This window comes from Oncorhynchus nerka, linkage group LG25 (assembly GCF_034236695.1).
Source record: "Oncorhynchus nerka isolate Pitt River linkage group LG25, Oner_Uvic_2.0, whole genome shotgun sequence".
Taxonomy (NCBI): domain Eukaryota; kingdom Metazoa; phylum Chordata; class Actinopteri; order Salmoniformes; family Salmonidae; genus Oncorhynchus; species Oncorhynchus nerka.
Genome location: NC_088420.1, coordinates 8,500,195 through 8,525,494, shown reverse-complemented (window position 1 = coordinate 8,525,494; position 25,300 = coordinate 8,500,195). Strand labels below are relative to the sequence as shown.

Sequence of the window (25,300 nt, the reverse complement as noted above, 5' to 3'; positions counted from 1 at the left end):
AGAGAGAGGGAGAACAAACAGATCCAGAGAGAGAGGGAGAACAAACAGATCCAGAGAGAGAGGGAGAACAAACAGATCCAGAGAGAGGGACAAGAAACAGATCCAGAGAGAGAGGGAGAACAAAGATCCAGAGAAAGAAAGTAGTCAAGCCGCTGCAGCAACTCCTTCCAGAAATGAGAGCGATTTAATTGACAAAGACACTGGGCCCAGACAAGTGAAGCTGGATAGCTACCAACACAAACGTTTTGGTACTAATAAAAGGGGTTTGAGAAATACAATTGTGTAGAGTCCTCTGTCCACAAAAACACAGCTTTCTGCTTTCCATCTAGAGTTTTTTGGCAAAAACATTCAATTTTATTCTTTTGTCAGTAATGGCTGCAAAAATTGGGAAAAAAAGCTTTGTTTATCTTCGGTAAACATGAAATGGCACAAACACACAGAGACAGTGTTGTGGCATGGCAAAGCTACCAGGCAACTAGCACTCGTGGGAACATTGCTCAGATTTGAACATGTGCCCATGCTAGTGATATTGCAGAGAGAAGGGAGTATCTGAGGAGAATTGTTGCGGTCACCTCAATGTTAGGAAGACCGGGACTCTCTTTCCGTGCCAATGATGTCTCTAGTGAAAGAACAAATAGAGGGAACTTTCTTGAATGTATGGAACTTTTGAAGGAGTTTAACCCTTTCCTGTAAAGGTACAATACTCCATCAAATGCGATGTATGTCTCTTCAGAATCTCAGAATGACCTGATCTAATGCTGTGCTCAAGAGATTATGGACACCATGGTCTCTGAGATGTCAATGTCTGGAATGTATACCATTATGGTGGATGAGGTCAGGGATGGGCAGTCTGAACAGTTGGCTCTGTGTGTTAGGTATGTGACAGAGGGGACAGTTAAGGAGCGTTTACTAGCACTAGCAGAAATCAAGTCATTTGATGCCAAATCGATAGCAGATGAGTTGCAACAGCAACTCCAAATGAGAGGGGTAGCAGGCGTAAAGTGCGTTGCACAGACCTATGATGGTGCAGCTGTCATGAGTGGGTCCAAAGGAGGTGTACAAGCACATTTGAGAGTGCTGCATCCGGAGGCAATTCATGTACATTGCTATGCTCATCAAATCAAATCAAATCAAATCAAATTTATTTATATAGCCCTTCGTACATCAGCTGATATCTCAAAGTGCTGTACAGAAACCCAGCCTAAAACCCCAAACAGCAAACAATGCAGGTGTAAAAGCTCATGAGATTCATTTGGTGTTGTGTCATACTTGCAGGGCTATTTCAGAGGCTGCTGAGTTTTTCAGTTTCTTGGAGAACGTGTATTCGTTTTTCAGTACATCCCTAGTTAACCACCACAAGGTCAAAGAAGCTCAGTCCAAACTTGGAATAGCATCAGCTGAACTTGTACAGCTCTCAAACACTGGCTGGGCATGCCAGCTGAGGTCCATAAATGCAGTCCTGGATTTTCTTCTAATGGTATAATATGACCTGCAAGTCTTCACATTTCTCTCTCTCTCTCAAAATAACACCCAGAAAGTATTTTGGCTAGTATTCTGGCTAGCAATGTTTGTGCCTTTTGTTGGTGTTGGATGGATGGGGACAGAGTGGACTTTAATTTCTTTATTTGGTTAGAATTTAAGTAAGTCATATTAGATCAGTGTCTAACACAAACTATGAGACAGGTATACTTTTACCCAACCAAAAATAACATTTATTTGATTGATTTTACACCCGTTGTTACTCTAAAAATACATGATGATTTTGGGGGCTTAAAAACAAATCCTAGGGGAGTGTGCCCAGACCCCCCTAAAAGAGGCTTAGCCCCCCTATCCATGAATCTCTAGTGACGTACCTGCTGGGACCCTTTGGATGACAAATCAGAGGAAGATTTTCAAAAAGTAAGTGAATATTTCATCGCTATTTGTGAATGTATGAAACCTGTGCCGGTGGACAAATATTTTGATGTGGGACCCCGTCCTCAACCAATCACATGGCATGTTTTCACTGTAAAGCCCAAATGTAAATCAGACAGTGCAGTTACATTAACGAGAATTGAAGCTTTCAACCGATAGAAGACACTTGTATGTACCTCAATGTTAAATATCCATCATTTGTATGATTATTTATTTGAATTGCGCGCCCTTCAGTTTCACCGGAAGTTGTCCCTCTAGCGGGACGCCCAGGCTTGACCTGTGTCTGGGATACCTGACCATACTGCTTAAAGGGGAATGGAAACACTTTAGGAAATACATCGAAGCAAAGACATGTATTTAATACTAAACATGTGTATTTAACATAAAAACATCTCTATATTTAGTATTTAGGTTTATTTGAGCTATGGTCAGCTCCATTTTAAATTGCCATAGTAACAATTTAGATACGTGACCATACTACTTAAGCCACTACATCTTCTTTAGTTACCAGTCATCTTATTGTCTTCGTCCAGCTATAGTGATTGCAAATCAAATATACAGACCCCATCTCTTTGGAGCTTATAGTAAGGCCTACTTCTACTAGGAAATACATCTGGGTGACATTCCAGGTTTCCTGTTTTCCAGTTTCACTACAAACCACATTAATAGTGTACACACTAAAACATGAGGGTTCCTCAAGGGGTTCTTTGGGATTTGTGATGGTTATAAGTGGAACCGTAATGACTCCAATAACCCTTTGAGCTCTTCAATGGTTCTTTACAGGATTCTTTGCTCTTTTAGTGGCTTGTGTGAATATTTTGGACCGTGGTTTTAGTCATAGCTCTTTTAGTGGCTGGTGAATATTTTGGACCGTGGTTTTAGTCATAGCTCTTTTAGTGGCTGGTGAATATTTTGGACCGTGGTTTTAGTCATAGCTCTTTTAGTGGCTGGTGAATATTTTGGACCGTGGTTTTAGTCATAGCTCTTTTAGTGGCTGGTGAATATTTTGGACCGTGGTTTTAGTCATAGCTGTTTTTGTGCAACCGTGAGTAAGAGTGTAATTCCAGTTGATCTAATGTGTCATGTTATTCCGTTACATATTATATATGACTGTGGCCAGTGACGGTGTCTTGTGAAAGACTCGCGTATGACCTTGTGTCAATTGTGAACGGTTGACTACTCCCGGTTGTTCCAGAGGTAGCTCACTTGATTCTACTTGTCAAGTTACACAAAAATTACACAGATGGAATTTTAACAATATAATATGGCTGGCCAGATTAAAATACCCTTTATGTTTCTTCAAAAGGATCTACAAAGAACCTTTCGGATTGTGAAAGGTTAGTTATAGAACCATTCTCCATAAAGGTTCTATAAAGAACCATAAAAAAGGGTTCTTTATAGTCCCAAACAGGGTTGTATAAGCATAGCGGAACCCTGTTTTGGTGCTATGTAGAATCTTTCTTAACGGTTCTTTATAGTCCCAAACAGGGTTGTATAAGCATAGCGGAACCCTGTTTTGGTGCTATGTAGAATCTTTCTTAATGGTTCTTTATAGTCCCAAACAGGGTTGTATAAGCATAGCAGAACCCTGTTTTGGTGCTATGTAGAATCTTTCTTAACGGTTCTTCATAGAACCTTAAGAAAATTATCTTTATAGCACCTTACATGTTCCATTTAGAACCTTATGAGGATGGTTAGAAATTGCTGCAGTGCAATATGACGTAGCAATCTAGACACTTCTCCAAAATAGACAACCTAGAACTATCCCGTTTCCACCATCTCCGGCACAACTTTTATGGACCGGTAACTGTCCTAATATGGACACTGTACCCATGATGGTCGGATTGTGTGTCGTCATCTGAACAGGATCCAGAGGAGGCTAGCCAGACAGAGAAGCAGCCCAGAGAGGGTGTGTGTGTGTCCAGTTGAGGCGGGCGGATGTGGTGGGCAGTCCGTGTAGGGTGGGATGCAGGCTGCGTAGGCCATGGCGTGGGCGATATAGTTCTGCTCTTTGACCCCGTGAAAGAGGTGGGCCATGGGGCCTTTGGCGTAGATGGCCACGTCCTCCCCGCCGTGGGTCTCAGAGTCCAGAGGGACTGCAGCCTGCTGCATGTACTCTTCATCGTCTGAGAACCAGAGAGGTAGTGGTTAAAGCCCAATTTGTCTACATGTTTATAAATACATACAAGGCGCGTTCACACTGCACCTTAGCCCTGGGCTAAGAGCCTCCTGAGAGCCTGAGCTAAGGGAGATTTTAGCCCGGGGCTAAGCGAGTGTTCACACTTGAACATTGTAAGTGGGCTAGCACCAACGTTAGCCCAGGGCTAGCTGGCCCTGCTCCGGAGCAGGGTTAGCACCGACTTTTTAAAGTTAGCCCCAGAAACACAGTGCCAAAATAGCCCGTGTGAAACGGGGACAATAACCACGCCTAGACTGCTGACTGTCCAATCACTTTTTTTTCAACCTATTTAATTATTCTAGGACAAAAAAAAAATACTTTCATCAATGCAAAATCATTGTTTGCTATGCCTAACAAAAAATGGTTGCTATGCAGGCTGGCTAACATCTTCTCATGTAGCCAAATAAAGCTACACACTCTACAGCTGGAAGGGCAGAAAACACTCAATTTTCCTCTTTCTTCGTAGCTTTTCTATTGACATTTAATTGGATATATCCATGATAATAATATTGTTGCATGATTTTGCCTGGATCAGAAAAGTTGATGTCTCGTTCCTTCACAGCATTCTCTGTGAATTTCATGGCAGAGAATTAATGTTGGTCATTTGGCATAGATAAAATGTTGGTTGCATGGCAGAGATGGAATGTTGATTGCATGGCAGAGATAGAATGTTGGTCGTGTGGCAGGGATAGAATGTTGGTCGAGTGGCAGAGATAGAATGTTGGGTCCCTGGCAGGGATAGAATGTTGGTCCCCTGGCAGGGAGAGAATGTTGGGCCCCTGGCAGGGAGAGAATGTTGGTCCCCTGGCAGGGATAGAATGTTGGTCCCCTGGCAGAGATGGAATGTTGGTCCCCTGACAGGGATAGAATATTGGTCCCCTGGCAGGGATAAAATGTTGGTGGCGTGGCAGGGATGGAATGTTGGTCCCCTGGCAGGGATAGAATGTTGGTCCCCTGGCAGGGATAGAATGTTGGACCCCTGGCAGGGATAGAATGTTGGTCCCCTGGCAGGGATAGAATGTTGGTTCCCTGGCAGGGATAGAATGTCGGTTGCATGTGTGTTTGTCTGTTAGCCCAAGTCAGGTTCATCCTTGGGAGCAATTTCCATCTGTACAAATAATAGTATAAACACCATGGGACCACGCAGCTGTCATACTGCTCAGGAAGAAGACGACTCCTAGAGATGAACGTACTTTGGTGCAAATCAATCCCAGAACAACAGCAAAGGACCTTGTGAAGATGCTGGAGGAAACAGGTACAAAAGTATATATAAAAGTATAGAGTAAAACGAGTCCTATATCGACATAACCTGAAAGGCCGCTCAGCAAGGAAGAAGCCACTGTTCCAAAACCGCCACTAAAAAGCCAGACTACGGTTTGCAACTGCACATGGGGAAAAGATCATACTTTTTGGAGAAATGTCCTCTGGTCTGATGAAACAAAAATAGAACTGTTTGGCCATAATGACCATCGTTATGTTTGGAAGCCGAAGAACACCATCCCAACCGTGAAGCACTGGGGGTGGCTGCATGATGTTGTGTGGGTGCTTTGCTGTAGGAGTGACTGTTGCACTTCACAAAATGGAAGGCATCATGAGGCAGGAAAAATTATGTGGATATATTGAAGCAAAATCTCAAGACATCAGTCAGGAAGTTAAAGCTTGGTTGCAAATAGGTCTTCCAAATGGACAATGACTCTTCCAAAGTTGTGGCAACATGGCTTAAGGACAACAAAGTCAAGGTATTGGAGTGGCCATCACAAAGCCCTGACCTCAATCCTATAGAAAATTGGTGGGCAGAACTGAAGAAGTGTGTGCGAGCAAGGAGGCCTACAAACCTGACTCAGTTACACCAGCTCTGTCAGGAGGAATGGGCCAAAATTCACCCAATTTATTGAAGCTTGTGGAAGCCTACCTGGAACGTTTGACCCAAGTTAAGCAATTTAAAGGCAATGCTACCAAATACTAATTGAGTGTATGTAAACGTCTGACCCACTGGGAATGTGATGAAATAAATAAAAACGGAAATAAATCATTATCTCTACTATTATTCTGACATTTCACATTCTTAAAATGAAGTGGTGATCCTAACTGACCTAAAACAGGTAATGTTTACTTGGATTAAATGTCAGGAATTGTGAAAAACTGATTTTAAATGTATTTGGCTAAGATGTATGTAAACTTCTGACTTCAACTGAATGTACATGCATGTAAACAAACAAACACACACACACACACACACACACACACACACACACACACACACACACACACACACACACACACACACACACACACACACACACACACACACACACACACACACACACACACACACACACACACACACACACACACACACACACAATTCACATGCGTATTACATTAATAGTTGTAGTACACTTACAGTAATCCACCAATGTGATGTTTCCTCTCGTTCCATTCACATGTACATAACCAGGACCGTTGGCATACAGGATGCTAGTGAATGGCATCCTATCATCTGCCTTCTTGTGTGCCAAACCTGACACAAAATGGTTGACATGACATGACGGTGAACATTACATTATGTGCTGGACACAAAAATATATGACATTGCACCCTTACAGGACAGTGTACATTGTAGGACATCCTTGCGATCCTTGAGGATCTCCTATAATAGTAGCATGTATATCTGTAACACACATGGGACTACGACTGTTTTGGGTCGTACCAAAAATGGGGTTTCCGCGGGGGGTGTTTCCTCCGAAGGTGAAGACGTGGGAGTGGTCTGCGGTTACGACAGTGAGGGTGTCTGATTCTCTGGTGAGCCGGGAGGCTCGTTGCACCGCCCGGTCAAACATCACAGCCTCAGTCAGCGCCAGCTTGGCAACGCCATCATGGTGCCCATGGTCAATTCTCCCTCGTAAAACAAGAACAACACAACACAACTCAGACCGAGTTGATGATCGACTCAAGAAGGGGAGGACCTTTAAGACTGAGTGTGTCCTAAAAATGGACATATTTCTACTCCTTTAGCATTGAATCCTAACTTGAGATCCTCACAACAAACACATCTGCATGAATCATTAAATGTGAAAATGATGTGAACATTTAAGTAGCCTATCTCAGTTTAGGACTTGAACCCTCTTGAACAATATTGTTTCAAAATCAAGTAGAATTTCACTTTGTTAACTAACAAAAAACAATTCTGCTGCCACTACAACCACAGCTGTTAATACAACCACAGCTACCATTACAATCACAGCTGACAATGCAACCACAGCTGTCAATACAACCACAGCTGTCAATACAACTACAGCTGCTGTTACAAACGCACAACCACAGCTGTCATTACAACCACAGCTGTCAATACAACCACAGCTGTCAATACAACCTCAGCTGTCAATACCTGCTGTCAGTAATTGCTGTCAAAAATTACAATATCATAAATGCAAAACAGGATGCAGCCTGGGTAAAAAAAAAATATCTTTGCAGTTCTTGTTGTATATGTAATAGTAGCCCATGCTACAGTATGTGTTTAAATAAAGGTACTCATCTTTTACAAATAATATTTTACAAAGAGGAAGTAGCCTTTGGGTTTTAAATAAAGGTACTCATCTTCTACAAAGAGGAAGTAGCCTTTGGGTTTTAAATAAAGGTACTCATCTTCTACAAAGAGGAAGTAGCCTTTGGGTTTTAAATAAAGGTACTCATCTTTTACAAAGAGGAAGTAGCCTTTGGGTTTTAAATAAAGGTACTCATCTTCTACAAAGAATCTTCTACAAAGAGGAAGTAGCCTTTGGGTTTTAAATAAAGGTACCCATCTTCTACAAAGAATCTTTTACAAAGAGGAAGTAGCCTTTGGGTTTTAAATAAAGGTACTCATCTTCTACAAAGAGGAAGTAGCCTTTGGGGTTCTTGCTGAGGATCTGAATGGCTTTCTCTGTCATCTCGACGATGGACGGGTCACGTGAGGCATTCCGGAAAACCTCAAACCGCATGTCCTTTGGCTCAAAGAGACCTGCCGCCACAAGAAGGAAAGAGAGAGGGAGGCAGAAAGTAATAAAAGAGAGAACACAATGTTGGGAACGCAGTTCACCTTTTGGTAACAAACTCAAGCACCCCCCCCCCCGTGTATATCATCCATATTAGGAAATCATCAATTCTCAGACAAAACTTCAGTAACAGTCTTATCATTCATTACTTAGGCTATAGAATGGCATGGTATACAGTATATAACACCAACACCTGATAACATATACACTAGCGGCTAAGGGAATGTTTGTGAGTGTGTATGATAGTACGTGTGGCTGTGTGTAGGGTGTGCGCATATGTGTGCGACGTAGAGGAGGCTGGTGGGAGGAGCTATAGGAAGACGTTTGTAATGGCTGGAATGGAGAGAAAAAATGCATAACGGTATAAAACGTATCAAACATATGGAAACCATGGAAACCACGTTTGACTCCGTTCCATTCATTCCATTCCAGACGTTACATCCTCCTATAGCTCCTCCCACCAGCCGCCTCTGTGTGTGTGTGTGGTTGTGTGTGTGTGTGTCTGTGTGCCCATTTATACAGAATGTAGTTTTTTTTTTTAAACAACCTACCCAGGAGACGGTCAGTAGTCTTTACATTAATCTCGTCAAACTGCTTCCTGTGCCAAACATACTGGGAACTCTTGTGCTGAAACACAGACAATCACAGAGGACACAGTTTGATTCATAGTTTTACATTGACGTCATGCGGTACCGCAACATTAATTACACCTAACAATTTTACTGGCAATTAAGTAGTAAATAAATACAGCCCTAAGCTGTAAATTACGCCTGGCTCATTTTCAGCGGGTAACAAATGGAAGAAAAACAGACTGGAACAGGATATCAACCTGGACTTAATGAATGTTACTAGCCGGCTACCACCTGGTACTCAATCCTGCACCTTAGAAACTGCTGCCCTATGTACATAGACATGGAACTCTGGTCACTTTAATAACGGAACACTGGTCACTTTAATAATGGAACACTGGTCCCTTTTAATAATGGAACACTGGTCACTTTAATAATGGAACACTGGTCACTTTAATAATGGAACACTGGTCCCTTTTAATAATGGAACTCTGGTCACTTTAATAACGGAACACTGGTCCCTTTTAATAATGGAACACTGGTCACTTTAATAATGGAACACTGGTCCCTTTTAATAATGGAACACTGGTCACTTTAATAATGGAACACTAGTCACTTTAATAATGGAACACTGGTCCCTTTTAATAATGGAACACTGGTCACTTTAATAATAGAACAATGGTCCCTTTTAATAATGGAACTCTGGTCACTTTAATAACGGAACACTGGTCCCTTTTAATAATGGAACACTGGTCACTTTAATAATGGAACACTAGTCACTTTAATAATGGAACACTGGTCCCTTTTAATAATGGAACACTGGTCACTTTAATAATAGAACAATGGTCCCTTTTAATAATGGAACTCTGGTCACTTTAATAACGGAACACTGGTCCCTTTTAATAATGGAACACTGGTCACTTTAATAATAGAACAATGGTCCCTTTTAATAATGGAACATTGGTCACTTTAATAATGGAACACTGGTCCCTTTTAATAATGGAACACTGTTCACTTTAATAATGGAACACTAGTCACTTTAATAACGGAACACTGGTCCCTTTTAATAATGGAACACTGGTCACTTTAATAATGGAACACTGGTCCCTTTTAATAATGGAACACTGTTCACTTTAATAATGGACCACTGGTCCCTTTTAATAATGGAACACTGTTCACTTTAATAATGGAACACTAGTCACTTTAATAACGGAACACTGGTCCCTTTTAATAATGGAACACTGTTCACTTTAATAATGGAACACTAGTCACTTTAATAACGGAACACTGGTCCCTTTTAATAATGGAACACTAGTCACTTTAATAATGGAACACTGGTCCCTTTTAATAATTGAATACTGGTCACTTTAATAACGGAACACTGGTCCCTTTTAATAACGGAACACTGGTCCCTTTTAATAATGGAACACTGGTCACTTTAATAATGGAACACTGGTCCCTTTTAATAATGGAACACTGGTCACTTTAATAATGGAACACTAGTCACTTTAATAATGGAACACTGGTCCCTTTTAATAATGGAACACTGTTCACTTTAATAATGGAACACTAGTCACTTTAATAACGGAACACTGGTCCCTTTTAATAATGGAACACTGGTCACTTTAATAATAGAACAATGGTCCCTTTTAATAATGGAACTCTGGTCACTTTAATAATGGAACACTGGTCCCTTTTAATAATGGAACACTGGTCACTTTAATAATAGAACAATGGTCCCTTTTAATAATGGAACATTGGTCACTTTAATAATGGAACACTAGTCACTTTAATAACGGAACACTGGTCCCTTTTAATAATGGAACACTGGTCACTTTAATAATGGAACACTGGTCCCTTTTAATAATGGAACACTGGTCACTATAATAATGGAACACTGGTCACTTTTAATAATGGAACACTGGTCACTTTAATAACGGAACACTGCTCCCTTTTAATAATGGAACACTGGTCACTTTAATAATGGAACACTGTCCCTTTTAATAATGGAACACTGGTCCCTTTTAATAATGGAACACTGGTCCCTTTAACAATGGAACACTGGTCCCTTTAACAATGGAACACTGGTCCCTTTTAATAATGGAACACTGGTCACTTTAATAATGGAACACTGGTCCCTTTTAATAATGGAACACTGGTCACTTTAATAATGGAACACGGGTCACTAATAATGTTTGCGTATTGTTTTACCCATTCCATATGTATGATACTGTATTCTAGTCATGGCTCATCCTATTTAACTACTTCTGTACACACCTTTTCTATTCATATACTGTTCATACTCTCTATACACACCATGCCTTCAGACAATAGCCATACCCCTTGACTTACTCCATATTTTGTTGTGTTACAGGCTGAATTCAAAATTGATTAAATACAATTTTTCTCACCCATATATATATATATATATCCCATAATTACAAAGTGAAACATACATAAATATCTCATTTACATCAGTATTCACCACCACTGAGTCAATACATCTAAGAATCACCTTTGGCAGTGAATACAGCTGAGTCTTTCAGGGTAAGTCTGTAAGAGCTTTGCACATCTGGATTGAACAATATTTGCATGATCTGTCAAGTCAGTTGTTGATCATTGCTAGACAGCCATTTTCAAGTCTTGCCATAGATTTTCAAGCAGATCTAAGTCAAAACTGTAACTGGGCCTCTCAGAACTTTCAATTTCGTCATGGTAAGGAACTCCAGCGTATATTTGGCCTTGTGTTTTACGTTATTGTCCTGATGAAAGGTGAATTTGTTTGTTGGAAAGCAGACTGAACCAAGTTTTCCTCTATGATTTTTCCTGTGCTCAGCTCTATTCATTTTCTTTTTATCCTAAAAAACTCCCTCCATTTGTCGATGACAAGCATACCCATAACATGATGCAGCCACCACCATGCTTGACAATATGAAGAGTGGTACTCTGTGATGAGTTGTGGTTGAATTTGCCCCAACATAAAGCTTTGTATTCAGGACATCAAGTTAATTTCTTTGCCACCTTTTTTGCAGTAGTACTTTATTGCCTTGTTGCAAGCAGGCTGCTGTGTTTTGTAATATTCCTTCTTTTCACTCTGTCAATAAGGTTAGTATTGTGGAGTAACTACAATGTTGTTGATCCATCCTCAGTTTTATCCTGTCGCAGCCAATAAACTCTGTTTTAAAGTCACCATGGTGAAATCCCTGAGTGGTTTCCTTCCTCTCTGGCAACTGAGTTAGGAAGTATGCCTGTATCTTTGTAGTGATTGATACACCATCTAAATTGTAATTAATAACTCCACCATCCACAAAGGCTTAAACACATGTTTTTCTCCTGAACGTATTTAGGCTTACCATAACAAAGGGGTTGAATACTGACTGACTCAAGACATTTCAGCTTTTCATTTTTAATTAATTGTAAGAAAATTCTGAAAACATACTTCCGCTTTGGCCTTATGGGGTATTGTAGGTAGGCCAGTGTCACAAAAATCTCAATTTAACCAATTTTAAATACAGGCTGTAATACAGCAAAACGTGGAAAAAGTCAAGGGTGTGAATACTTTCAGAATGCACTATATATTGATATTCCTGACTCTGAAATTGCTCGTTCTGATATTTATTGATATCTTTATTTACATTTTTGGGATTTGCGGTATTATTTAGCATTGTTAGGTATTACTGCACTGTTGGAGATTTTTTTTTTAAACACAAGCATTTCACTGCACTTGCAATAACATCTGCAAAATACGTGTACGCGACCAATACAATTAGTAATGCTCATTTAAGTTTTCCATTGCAAAAAAAAATCTGTTGCAATTAGTTTTACGTTGTGTGCCCGAATGAACATGAATGTTATTTTGCCACTTTCATAAGGGAACTGGCTGAAGTTCTGTGGGGTTCAGCTTCCAGAACACTAACACATTTCTGTGGGGTTCTAACAGACAACAGGTTCCAGAACACTAACACAGTTCTGTGGGGTTCTAACAGACAACAGGTTCCAGAACACTAACACAGTTCTGTGGGGTTCTAATAGACAACAGGTTCCAGAACACTAACACAGTTCTGTGGGGTTCTAACAGACAACAGGTTCTAGAACACTAACACAGTTCTGTGGGGTTCTAGCAGACAACAGCTTCCAGAACACTAACACATCCTTAGGTGTAAAAGCTCATACAATATCCCCTCAATGTGACCAACAACAGACATTATCAATGTGTACCTGCTGGGCCTTCATCCAGACGTCAATGAGGTTCCTCTTATCTTTCCGATCCCCTTTCCGGGACGAGGAAGTGGGGTACTCAGGGTCTGGAGTTCCCTTTGGTGTCATATACATCCGCCCCCCACCCAGGATAACCTGATGCACCAGAAAGATACTTCATATTACTGTGTACATTCCACACACAGTAAGTAGTACAGTATCTCCCAATCCTGGTCCTGGGGACCTAAAGGTGTGCATATTTCAGCTTGTTTTCCCTTGAACTAACACACCTAAATCAGGTTAAATACTTGATGTTGATTACTGTTACCACAGGGGGAACTGATTTCCCCAGATTGTGTTTTCTTTATTTTCTCTCCTCCACCCTCTCCCAAATCAAATCAAATTGTATTAGGCACATGCGCCGAATACAACAGGTGTTTCACCTTACAGTGAAATGCTTACTTGTAGCCTGTAACCGACAGTGCAGTTTCAAAAAAATACTCTCTCTGTCCTTGTGAGTGCTAGGGCCCAAAACTAAAATCTGTCCTTGTTGAGTGCTAGGGCCCAAAACTATAATCTGTCCTTGTTTGAGTGCTAGGGCCCAAAACTAAAATCTGTCCTTGTTTGAGTGCTAGGGCCCAAAACTAAAATCTGTCCTTGTTTGAGTGCTAGGGCCCAAAACTAAAATATGTCCTTGTTTGAGTGCTAGGGCCCAAAACTAAAATCTGTCCTTGTTTGAGTGCTAGGGCCCAAAACTAAAATCTGTCCTTGTTTGAGTGCTAGGGCCCAAAACTAAAATCTGTCCTTGTTTGAGTGCTAGGGCCCAAAACTAAAATCTGTCCTTGTTTGAGTGCTAGGGCCCAAAACTAAAATCTGTCCTTGTTTGAGTGCTAGGGCTCAAAAGTAAAATCTGTCCTTGTTTTGAGTGCTAGGGCCCAAAAACTCTTCCCACTGGGCAAACCATTGGTTGGGATTAATGATGCTTCTACATCATTACAACCCCAAAAAAAACAATGTGATGACATTGAATCAGCGTGGAAACATTTTTGTATTTAAAAAAAAAATCTACGTAAGGGAATTGTGTTTTATTTTTTTTCACTCAACGTTTAACCTAAATACAATGACATGGGTCAATTATTTTGTCAATTTCAATCAAAAAAAAATCAAAAATAGACGTTGAACGTTGAACTGACATCTGTGCCCAGTGGGTTAGGACCAGGTTTGGGAAATACTGCAGTGAAAAGCAATTACATGAGATGATAGTATATATAGACTGTGATACCAATAAAAGGCCTTCATGGAGACTTACATCAATGTCAACGTTGGTCACCAGCTGTGTGGCAATATCAACACAGCCCTGTCGGCGGGCACTAGAGGGAATGTCAGCATCGCTGTACCAGCTGCGGCTCACTGAGTGGGCATAGGCGGCAGCAGGAGAGGCATGCTGTACACGAGTGGTGGTCACGATGCCCACTGACTTCCCTGGAACACATATCCCATTGACAAACATAGAGGTGTACATTGTTTATATTAGGGCACACTTCCACACCCTAGACATGCACACATTATTCACTGACACAAAAACTTCTGATTCTACAATGGTACTCATCTATGAAATTATATTGAGGCATACAAACATTTTAAATAGACGCTCTTATTCTTAGTGACTAACAGGAGCAACAGAATTTTCACATAGTCGGCTCAGTGTTTGGAACTAGCAACCTTTGGTTACTAGCCAACCACTAGGCTACCTGCCGCTCACAAACTGATTTATTCTTGAGTCTACATCTACAGCATGGTTACTATCAACTCAATGTCCACAGATGCCTGGGAAATTGCGTTTAAAAGTATTTTATTGTGTGCAGGTTCTTAATCTGTTTTGGAATGAATCCCGGCCGTAAATATAAGAATCAATGATTAAGAAGTATAAGGGTTATGGGTCTTAAAGGCCCAATGCAGCCATTTTATATCAATATCAAATACTTTTCTGTGTAACAATTAAGTACCTTACAGTAATAGATTTCCATTAAAATGGGCAAAAAATGCTTTTTTAGCAAAAACTATTTCTCAAGCAAGAAATGTGCTACAACTGCCTGGGAGTGGTCTGAGTGGGGACGGGAAAAGGGAAAACTAGCTGTTATTGGCAGAGAGGTTTGGAACTCTTTTTGTTATTGGTCTATTAACCAATTTACCACATGGTGATGTCACCATGGAAAGCCGAAACTCCCACCCAAGCTAACCTGCTGATTAGAAGGTCCTGTGTCCATTTTATTTTCAAACAGCAACTATGAGGAATTTGTTCACAGTTTTACAGTGTTAGTTTCATCTGCTGTTGTAAAATATAATATAAAACACAGGAAAATATATAATTTTGACTGCACTGGGCCTTTAAGGGTCACTTAATATCAGATGATCGTTTTACTCCCAGACACAGTAGATAATGAGTTGAGAACATTGCACTTTAGATAACCTTGCAATCCTATCATCCTCATCTATCTATCTATGGTGGAGTGTGTGAGGGTGTGGATACAATATATATATATAATGATAGTGAACCTTGACCATTTGTAAGCCCTGCCCCCTTTTGTTACTGCTGCTACCTCAATCAACCGTTTCAATGACCCTTTGGACCTACTGGAGAAAACCCCTGTCGATGAACTCAAACGGTGTTTTTGACAATGAAATCAAACAACAAACTACCCCTTGCTAATCTGGAGACTCGCTTTTGTTGAACTGTCATTAAAACTGCTTGATGGCAAAATTGCTCAAATAAACCTGGTAAAATGAAGTTTGTAGTCTGGCTATGGGTCTTAAATGGCTCTGAATGCATTGTCAGCATGCAGTCAAAGCTACTAACCAATTTTGGAACTAATTAGTAATCAAAAATCATATCCTGCTGTCAACAGTAGATGAGAGTTGTATTTAGAATATAACGTTGGCTAATTTAGCTAGCTAACATGCATTTGGAGAAAACAAGTTATATTAACTGACTAGCTAGCGTTAGCAATGGTGGTCAATGAGACACTGAGACGAAGACAAGACCAAGACTGAGAGCTAACCAGCTAACAAACAATGCAACTTCGCATCATTTTCTGGACAACCGAGAGTCGGAGTTGACTCCAAAAGCCCTGTCTAGGTAGCTAGACGTAGGTTACTGATTATCCTTGAATATTTTGGTAAGTAGAGATTGTAAGAAGGCTCCATGTGTATTGCTAATCAATTACCCAGATCATTAGGGTGCAGGCACACACTAACTAGAGAAGTGGAATGAATGGGCTGCTGCACAGTCACTATGGGAGCTCTTTCTAGAGCGCCCAGTTAAATTTAGCAAAATAGCATTTTTTAACTCTTTAAATGGTAATTAAGCTAGTGAGACACACAGTATATATAAAGTACCAGTCAAAGTTTGGACACACATACTCATTCAAGGGTTTTTCTTTGTTTTTACAATTTTCTACATTGTAGAACATCAACACTACGAAAGACATCAACACTATGAAATAACACTTATGGGATCATGTAGTATCCAAGAAAGTGTTAAACAATTTAAAATATATTTTAGATTCTTTAAAGTAGCCACCCTTTGTCTTGATGCCAGCTTTGCACACTCTTGACATTCTCTCAACCAGCTTCACCTGGAATGCTTTTCTAACAGTCTTGAAGGAGTTCCCACATATGCTTTGTTGGCTGCATTTCAGTGGTAGAAAAAGTACTCAATTGTCAAACTTAAGAAAAAGTAAAGATACCTTAATAGAAAATGACACAAGTAAGTCACCCAGTAAAATATTACTTGTGTAAAAGTATAAAAGTATTTAGTTTTAAATATACTTAAGTATCAAAAGTAAATGTAATTGCTAAAAACAGTTGTGTACAAAAGTCAAAGTATAAATCATTTCCAATTCCTTATATTAAGCAAACCAGACGGCCCATCTATTTTTAAATGTTAAAAATATATATTTCCCTCCAAACATTCAAAATGTAATGATAACTTTTAGGTGTCATGGAAAATGTATGGAGTAAAAAGTACATTATTTTCATTAGGAATGTAGTGAAGTAAAAGTTGTCAAAAATATAAATAGTAAAGTACAGATACCCCGAAAACCTAGTTAAGTAGTACTTTGAAGTATTTTTACTTAAGTACTTTAAACCACTGCCTCTTTTCCTTCACTCTGCAGTCCAACCCATCCCAAATCATCTCAATTGGGTTTAGGTCGGGTGATTGTGGAGGCCAGGTCATCTGATGCATCACTCCATCACCCTCCTTCTTGGTCAAATCGCCCTTACACAGCCTGAAAGTGGGTTTTGGGTCATGTTGAAAAACAAATGATAGTCCCACTAAGGGCAAAGCAGATGGGATGACGTATCACTGCAGAACACTGTGGTATCCATGCTGGTTAAGTGTGCCTTGAATTCTAAATAAATCACTGACAGTGTAAACAGCAAAGCACCCGCACACCATCACACCTCCTCCTCCATGCTTTACGGTGGGAACCACACATGCGGAGATCATCCATTCACCTACTCTGTGTCTCACAATATATATATATATATATATATATATATATATTTTTTTTTTTTTTTGTGAAAAGTAGTTGGAAACAAAAATCACAAATTTGGACTCATCAAACCAAAGGACAGAGTTCCACTGGTCTAATGTTCATCGCTCTTGTTTCTTGGACCAAGCAAGTCTCTTCTTCTTATTGGTGTCCTTTAGTAGTGGTTTCTTTGCCGCAATTTGACCACGAAGGCCTGATTCACACAGTCTCCTCTGAACAGTTGATGTTGAGATGTGAACTTATCCTCTGCAGCAGAGGTAACTCTGGGTCGTCCTTTTCTGTGGCGGTCCTCATGAGTGCCAGTTTCATCATTGCGCTTGATGGTTTTTGCGAAGTGCACAAATTTTCCATATTGACTGACCTTTATGTCTTAAAGTAATGATGTACTGTCAATTCTCTTTGCTTTTTTGAGCTGTTCTTGCCATAATATGGACTTGATCTTTTACCAAATAGGGCTATCTTCTATATGCCACCCCTACCTTGTCACAACACAGCTGATTGGCTCAAATGCATTAAGAGGGAAAAATTCCACAAATGAACTTTTAACAAGGCACACCTGCCAATTGAAATGGATTCCTGGTGGCGACCTCATTAAGCTGGTTGAGATAATGCCAAGAGTGTGCAAAGCTGTCATCAAGGCAAGGAGTGGCTACTTTGAATATTCTCATTTACAGAATATATTTAGATTTGTTTAACACCTTTTTGGTTACTACATGATTCCATATGTGTTATTTCATAGTTTTGATGTCTTCACTATTATTCTACAATGTAGAAAATAGTGAAAAATAAAGAAAAACCCTTGAATGAGTAGGTGTGTCCAAACTTTTGACTGTTACTGTAATTGTGGCAATAATTTGTGGTTAACATACAGGTAACTGCCAAAATAAAGGAAACACCAACATAAAGTGTCCTTATAGGGTCTTGGGCAACCACAAGCCAGAACAGCGTCAATACACCTTGGCATAGATTCTGGAACTCTATTGAAGAACTCATAGAGTGTCTGGAACTCTATTGAAGAACTCATAGAGTGTCTGGAACTCTATTGAATAACTCATAGAGTGTCTGGAACTCTATTGAAGAACTCATAGAGTGTCTGGAACTCTATTGAAGAACTCATAGAGTGTCTGGAACTCTATTGAAGAACTCATAGAGTGTCTGGAACTCTATTGAAGAACTCATAGAGTGTCTGGAACTCTATTGAAGAATTCATAGAGTGTCTGGAACTCTATTGAAGAACTCATAGAATGTCTGGAACTCTATTGAAGAACTCATACAGTGTCTGGAACTCTATTGAAGAACTCATAGAATGTCTGGAACTCTATTGAAGAACCCATAGAGTGTCTGGAACTCTATTGAAGAACTCATCGAGTGTCTGGAACTCTATTGAAAAACTCATAGAGTGTCTGGAACTCTATTGAAGAACTCATAGAGTGTCTGGAACTCTATTGAATAACTCATAGAGTGTCTGGAACTCTATTGAAGAACTCATAGAGTGTCTGGAACTCTATTGAAGGGATGCGACACCATTCTTCCACAATCAATTCCATCATTAGAATGTATTTTTTTAACGGTGGTGGAAAACGCTGTCTCAGGCACCGTTCCAGAATCTCCCATCAGTGTTAAATCGGGTTGAGATCTGGTGACTGAGACAGCAATGGCATATGGTTTACATTGTTTACATGCTCATTAAAGCATTCAGGTACCTCTCGTGCGCTGTGGATGGGGACATTGTCATCCTATAGTGGCATAGCCATGGTAGACAAAATAATGTCCTGCCCAGCATTTTTTTACTTGACCATGTGTGGAAGCCCCTGCTTTCAGTATATTGTACTTGGTATCTCTCATTTACTCAAGTGCTTCCCTTTTTTGGCAGTTACCTGTATACTGTCTTCATAACCCTTTCCCGAAGTCAATGACCAAAAGCGGCCCCTTCAGCCTCATGTGTGAAATGTTACTATTATATTTTAGAAATTCATAATTAATAAAGATAAAATTATTATTTTTTTACTGCGAAAATTGTGTGTTTCTATGTCAAACAGTTTTGTTATATTTCAGTCTTCTGTGATATATATGAAAGGTAATATTGGGATGCAAACTCTATATCTGACATGGTACAAGTATCTTATTTTTTTAAGTCCATAACTATGTGTGTGAGGTGTATACTTTTGTTTCAAAGTAGATTTGTTTAAGACTACCAAGAAACACTCCATGTGACTCTGGTGGCAGGTAGCCCTGTGGTTAGGCGTGTTGAGCCAGTAATCAAAAGGATGCTGGATCAAAGCCCCAAGCTGACAAGTTAAAACTCTGTTGTTCTACTCCTGAGCAAGGCAATTAGCCCCCTGTTCCCCACGCGCCAAAGATGTGAATGTCGATTAAGGCAGCCTTCCACCGCTCTCTGATTCAGAGGGGTTGGGTTAAATGCAGAAGACACATTTCAGTTGAATGCATTCGGTTGTACAACTGACTAGATATCCCCTTTCTTTCTACTTCATTTAGCCCACCGCAGTAAAAGGTTAAATTGAAAGTTACGAGGTATAAATATCATACCATATCAGTAACTTTTTCACTCATCATTATTCACATTTCCTTCATTATTTTCCGTAACCGTGGTAGCATCCACATGAATGTAGAAGTGTTCAGAAACACATTATATTCTTATTTACAATAAAAGTGACTCCGTAATGACACAGTACATTATTTACCATTCATTCTTATTGGGCGTAAAATAATCTGAAACACAACCAAAACAAACAGCAAATGCATCCAAACGAGTTTGTAAAATCACAAGCTTGATGTTTTTTTCATTGCCAAGAATATGGGACCAAATAAACTTGTGACCAAATAAAATTTTGACCAAATACACTTTTTACTACTTTGAAACACTGTAAGTGAATTTGTCCACATACTTATGACACCTTGAAATGGGGATACAGATACCAGATACATCAAGTGCATTCAATTCTAAAGGTCGCACAGATATGTATGAAAATTCCCTCGAATAAAAGGTGACATTCTGTACTGTCGCCTCATATTAAAACATCTGAAATCCAAAATGCTGGAGTATAGAGCCAAAGTGAAAGATGTTGCTTCACTGTCCAAGTAAATAAATGTATGTAGGGGAGTGTATATGTAGATAGTACTTTTTTTGTTTAGGTTTCAATATATCACAAACTGTTTCTGCATATTGGTTAGTGATTTGGAAACTTTAAAACTGTACTATTTATCAAAAGGGACGGACAGGAAGCAGCGACAGCATCATTTTCAACTTGTGTTTTCAATAGTATTCAACTTAATCAGGTAAAAAACTGCTGAATGAGTCCAAAAATGTGCTGAGATTAATTACTTTTGATGATATACCAGACATCGTCTAAACAGGTTTGCCATGCCTATGCTGACATTGCAGCTGTAGCTATTTTTTATCTCATTTTGGTCTAGTCTTGTCAAATTGGAGTCAGAATTGAGAGTGTTGACTCCAACGACTCCGATACTATAGCTACAAACACAAAACAGGTTAGCGACAGTTGCTATCCACCGGAGCGTTGCGATTGGTTTTCCAAAATGTTGGGGCGGGACTTATCGAAGGGTCAATTGTGCAATGGAATGTGTATGGGGTGGCTGTGAATGGGTTGTGTAAGTGAGCATTTGTGTGTGAGTGTGTTTGTGCTTGTCTGTATAAAATGAGTGTGTGTGTGTGTGTTGCGGTACACCATACCTTGTGCTTTGGCGCGATGTAGCACGGAGTACACTTCATTCCCAAACGTGGTGTTGCACTCGTGGGCCACTGCATTGGCGCTAAGGCCCACTGTCTTAGCGTTAGCCTTCACTCCACAGTGGTACGCTGTAGCTGTGCTAGCGCTGTCTGCTACCTGCTTATCAACACTGTATGTCTGTATGGCACAAAACAAACACATACACACTCAAATGATAGCGATACATAAGTACTGGAACAACCTTTCCCCAACACCTAGGAACCTCGCCAAGAGGCTTGGAGCTCTTTGCGTAACAGCTAAGCTGCAATAGCTACTAAATTCCAAAGTCCGAAGTCTCTTCTTGACTCTTAAACACTAGTTTATAAGATAACGTACAACTTTGCAGTCTATCTTGGGTTGGAATCTTAGGGAAACATAAAAAAATAAAAATAAAGGAAGGGTCATTGAGTCCCTGTAAACTACATTATTTTGGTTGCCATTCAGTGCACCTTATCTGATGAATGTGAGAGAAGTTGGAACGGACATCGAAGAGACCGGAAATTCTTATCCAAATGTGTAGAATTCAATGGAGAATGAAACGATTCTGGAATTATGTTTGGCTAACTTCTATCTGACCATAGACCTAAATTCTGTGTTTCCTGCTTTCACCACAATGGTTATGGTTGCATTTTCATTTTAAATGTCAAATTCAACTTAATTAAGCTGTGTAACATTTTCTTACAACAACACCAAGAGCTGAGCTGTAGTAGGGTGGAAAAACGACAAGATACAACACGTCAAGAGAACAGAGCATGCAGAACATCTTCCTGAAATGAAACCAAGGACTGAGTGAATTGAATGGATGCATAGTGAGGCGTTTAGGGTGAGAATAGAGCAGGGTTCCATCCGACCTTAGAGAGCGCGACGTACGGAAAGGCATCCATGGCGAGCACTGTCTCCTCTCCCGACCTTCCTTCCATCTGGCCCCTCAGGATGCGAGCCGCAGACACAGTGGACACACCCATTCCTGAGTGACCAATGAGATGACAATTATGTCATCCACCCTCATTAATATGTTCTAAGGCCTAACACAACTATTTTCCTCATGTTTTCAATTGAGAAGCCTCTTATATTGATACAATTCTATTTATACTGAACACAAATATAGACACAACATACAACCATTTAAAATATCTGAATTACAGTTCATATAAAGATGTAAATAAATAAATGAGGCCCTAATTCATGGATATCACATGACTGGGAATGGGTGAAGCCATATGTTGGCCTGGGAGGGCATAGGCCCACCCACTTGGAAGCCAGACCGACCCACTGGGGAGCCAGTCCCAGCCAATCATAATGAGTTTTTCCTTACAAAAGGGCTTAACTAAGAACCTTGGCGTGACCTTGGACAGCACCCTGTCGTTCTCTGAAAACATCAAAACAGTGATGTTTTTTTAACTACTCCTGCAGGTTCATGCTCTACAACGTTCGTAGAGTACGACCCTACGTCAGACAGGAAACGGATCAGGTCCTAGTTCAGTCACTTGTCATCTCCCATCCGGACTACTGCAACTCGCTGGGCTCCCTGCGTGTGCCATCAAACCCCTGCGACTTATCCAGAACTCTGCAGCCCGCCTGGTGTTCAACCTTCCCATGTCACCCTGCTTCTCCGCACACTCCACTGGCTTCCAGTCGAAGCTCACATGCACTATAAGACCATGGTACTTGCCTACGGAACAGCACGAGGAACTGCCCCTCCCTAACTTCAGGCTATGCTCAAACCCTACACCCCAGCCCGAGCACTCCGTTCTGCCACCTCTGGTCTCTTGGCCCTTCCGCTCCGCTCAGCCCAGTCCAAGCTTTTCTCTGTCCTGTCCCCCTTCATGATGGAACCAGCTTCCCCCTGAAGCTAGTACAACAGAGTCCCTGCCCATCTTCTGAAAACATCTGAAACCTCTTCAAAAATTATCTTAATTAAATACAAATCAAATCAAATCACATTTTTATTTGTCACATACACATGGTTAGCAGATGTTAATGCGAGTGTAGCGAAATGATCCCCCCCTGACACTTACATTACTCTTCATTTCAGACAAGTTCTGACTTTGCTAATGTCTACTTTATTGAGGAAAATTGTATTTGCTGTGACTGTAAGGTGCTTGTGATATGTGGATGTCTCACCTAGCTGTTTTAATTAAGATGAATGCACTAAGAAGAAGAAGAAGAAGGAGAAGAAGGAGAAGGAGAAGGAGAAGGAGAAGAAGAAGAAGGACAAGAAGAAGAAGAAGGAGAAGAAGGAGAAGAAGGAGAAGAAGAACTTCCCCATAAATATAACAAAATAGACCTTTCATGCAGAGTAGAAATTCTGTCAGCCAATGACAAAAACACTGAGACCTTGTGTCCCTCTAAGCATGCATCCCAAAGCCGCTCTACTCTCTTTAAACCACGTTCGTTGGATGCACGCCTGAGCCTCAATAACTACAATTCCAATGATTTATCCAACGGTATTCCTCCAGTGTAACTCCTGTAATTGACAAAGAAATCCCTGTGCTAGATAGTAAAGTGGCTGTGCTCTGCAGTGCCAGATAATGCCGTGCTTTACATAAACACCATCTGGTTATCGTATGTCTATGGTTCTGCCTCTTTACCGTCCCCCAGGAAGAGGATGATGTTCTTGGCGCGGTGCATTCGGGGGCGGAGTCTCAGCGCGGCTTGGAGTGTCTCCTTGGCCTGAGCATTCCAATAGGCTGGGTCCCTCTCTTTCTCCAGCTCCTCTATATGAAAACAAAAACACAAAAGCACGTTACAGTTGAGACAACATTTTTCCTAGGGGACTTGGGTTCTGAGGAGGCATCAAAAAGGACAAAACCAGTTAAGAAACACCTTGATGTCTCAGAATAGTGGCAGCGGTCCTGATGGTGTGAGGAAGACAGCACACAAAAACGACGGAAAGACAAACAGTCCATCCATCATGTTGTGTCATAACAATTTACATAAGCTGGATCTGACACACACACACACACACACACACACACACACACACACACACACACACACACACACACACACACACACACACACACACACACACACACACACACAGAGACACACACACACACACACACACACACACACACACACACACACACACACACACACACACACACACACACACACACACACACACACACACACACACACACAGAGACACACACTTTCTTTCTCTCCACTCACACACCTGACCACAATTACTTACGAACCACAGCTGAGGTTACCTGTGAGACGAACCACAGCTGAGGTTACCTGTGAGACGAACCAAGCCTAAGCATGTGAGATGACTTTAACAATGTAAAAAGAAAAGTAGAGCCTCACAGACTAGGAGCTCAGATGCAATAATTTAACAGGCAAGCTGTCGTCATCAGGGTAAAATACCTGTGAGACAAACCACGGCTGAGGTTAGCTGTGAGACTAACCACGGCTGAGGTTAGCTGTGAGCCCCATCCGCCCGTCCACCCAGACCACTGGTAATATTACCGGCAGGGACAAAGCCACTGCTGGGTCCTGAATCCTCACCTTCAGCTGTGACAATACTCCCGGTAACGGCAAGCAGGCGAGAGGCCAGGAGGAGAGGGAGCAGCCTGAAGGCCCAGCGTTGTGGTGATGCCTGCATCACTGGCCTGGAGGATGGAAAAGCTGTCCCACCGACCCACACAGCACTCAGGAGGAGAGGAGAGTGTACCTCCTCAGACCTCCAGCCCAGCCTTTTAAAAGCTCAGGGTGTGCTGTAAGCTAAGGGCCCTAGCCAGCTCATAGGCTTAGTCAGAGTGAGAGAGAGAGAGAAAGGGGAAGCAGGGACCACACAAGACCAAACTCCTCCAGTATCGTTCCACACTCAGAGGAGCCCCTTTCTCTTAAAAGGCTTGCCCCCCCCCCTCTCTCTCTCTTCCCTCCAGCTCACTCTCTAAAAATGTGTATTATTTAAAATGGAATTGTTTCTTTGATGTGGGAAATGCTCTAATGTGTATTTTTATATGGCAGTTAATTTAACAGAAAGGAAAAATGGCTGCCCAATGTGTGTTGGCATTGACGTACTGTAGTGCAAATCACAAATGACTATTTTCATTGCTTAAAAATGTGAGAATGTACAATTCCCCATTCT

The 25,300-nt window shown here is 40.8% G+C and overlaps 1 protein-coding gene across 1 annotated transcript; it reads right to left on the bottom strand.

The window, feature by feature from the left end:
- Positions 1-1,120: 1,120 nt before the first annotated feature.
- Positions 1,121-24,890, bottom strand: alpi.1 (alkaline phosphatase, intestinal, tandem duplicate 1). The gene is made up of 11 exons (XM_029633408.2): positions 24,715-24,890; positions 23,790-23,915; positions 22,050-22,165; positions 21,162-21,336; positions 14,203-14,375; positions 12,915-13,049; positions 8,679-8,754; positions 7,959-8,093; positions 6,804-6,995; positions 6,498-6,614; positions 1,121-4,040 (listed from the first exon to the last, which is right to left on the bottom strand). The coding sequence occupies exons 1-11, from the start codon at positions 24,809-24,811 to the stop codon at positions 3,769-3,771; spliced, it is 1,614 nt and encodes a 537-aa protein (XP_029489268.2). The 5' UTR covers positions 24,812-24,890; the 3' UTR covers positions 1,121-3,768.
- Between the last annotated feature and the right edge of the window lie 410 nt (positions 24,891-25,300).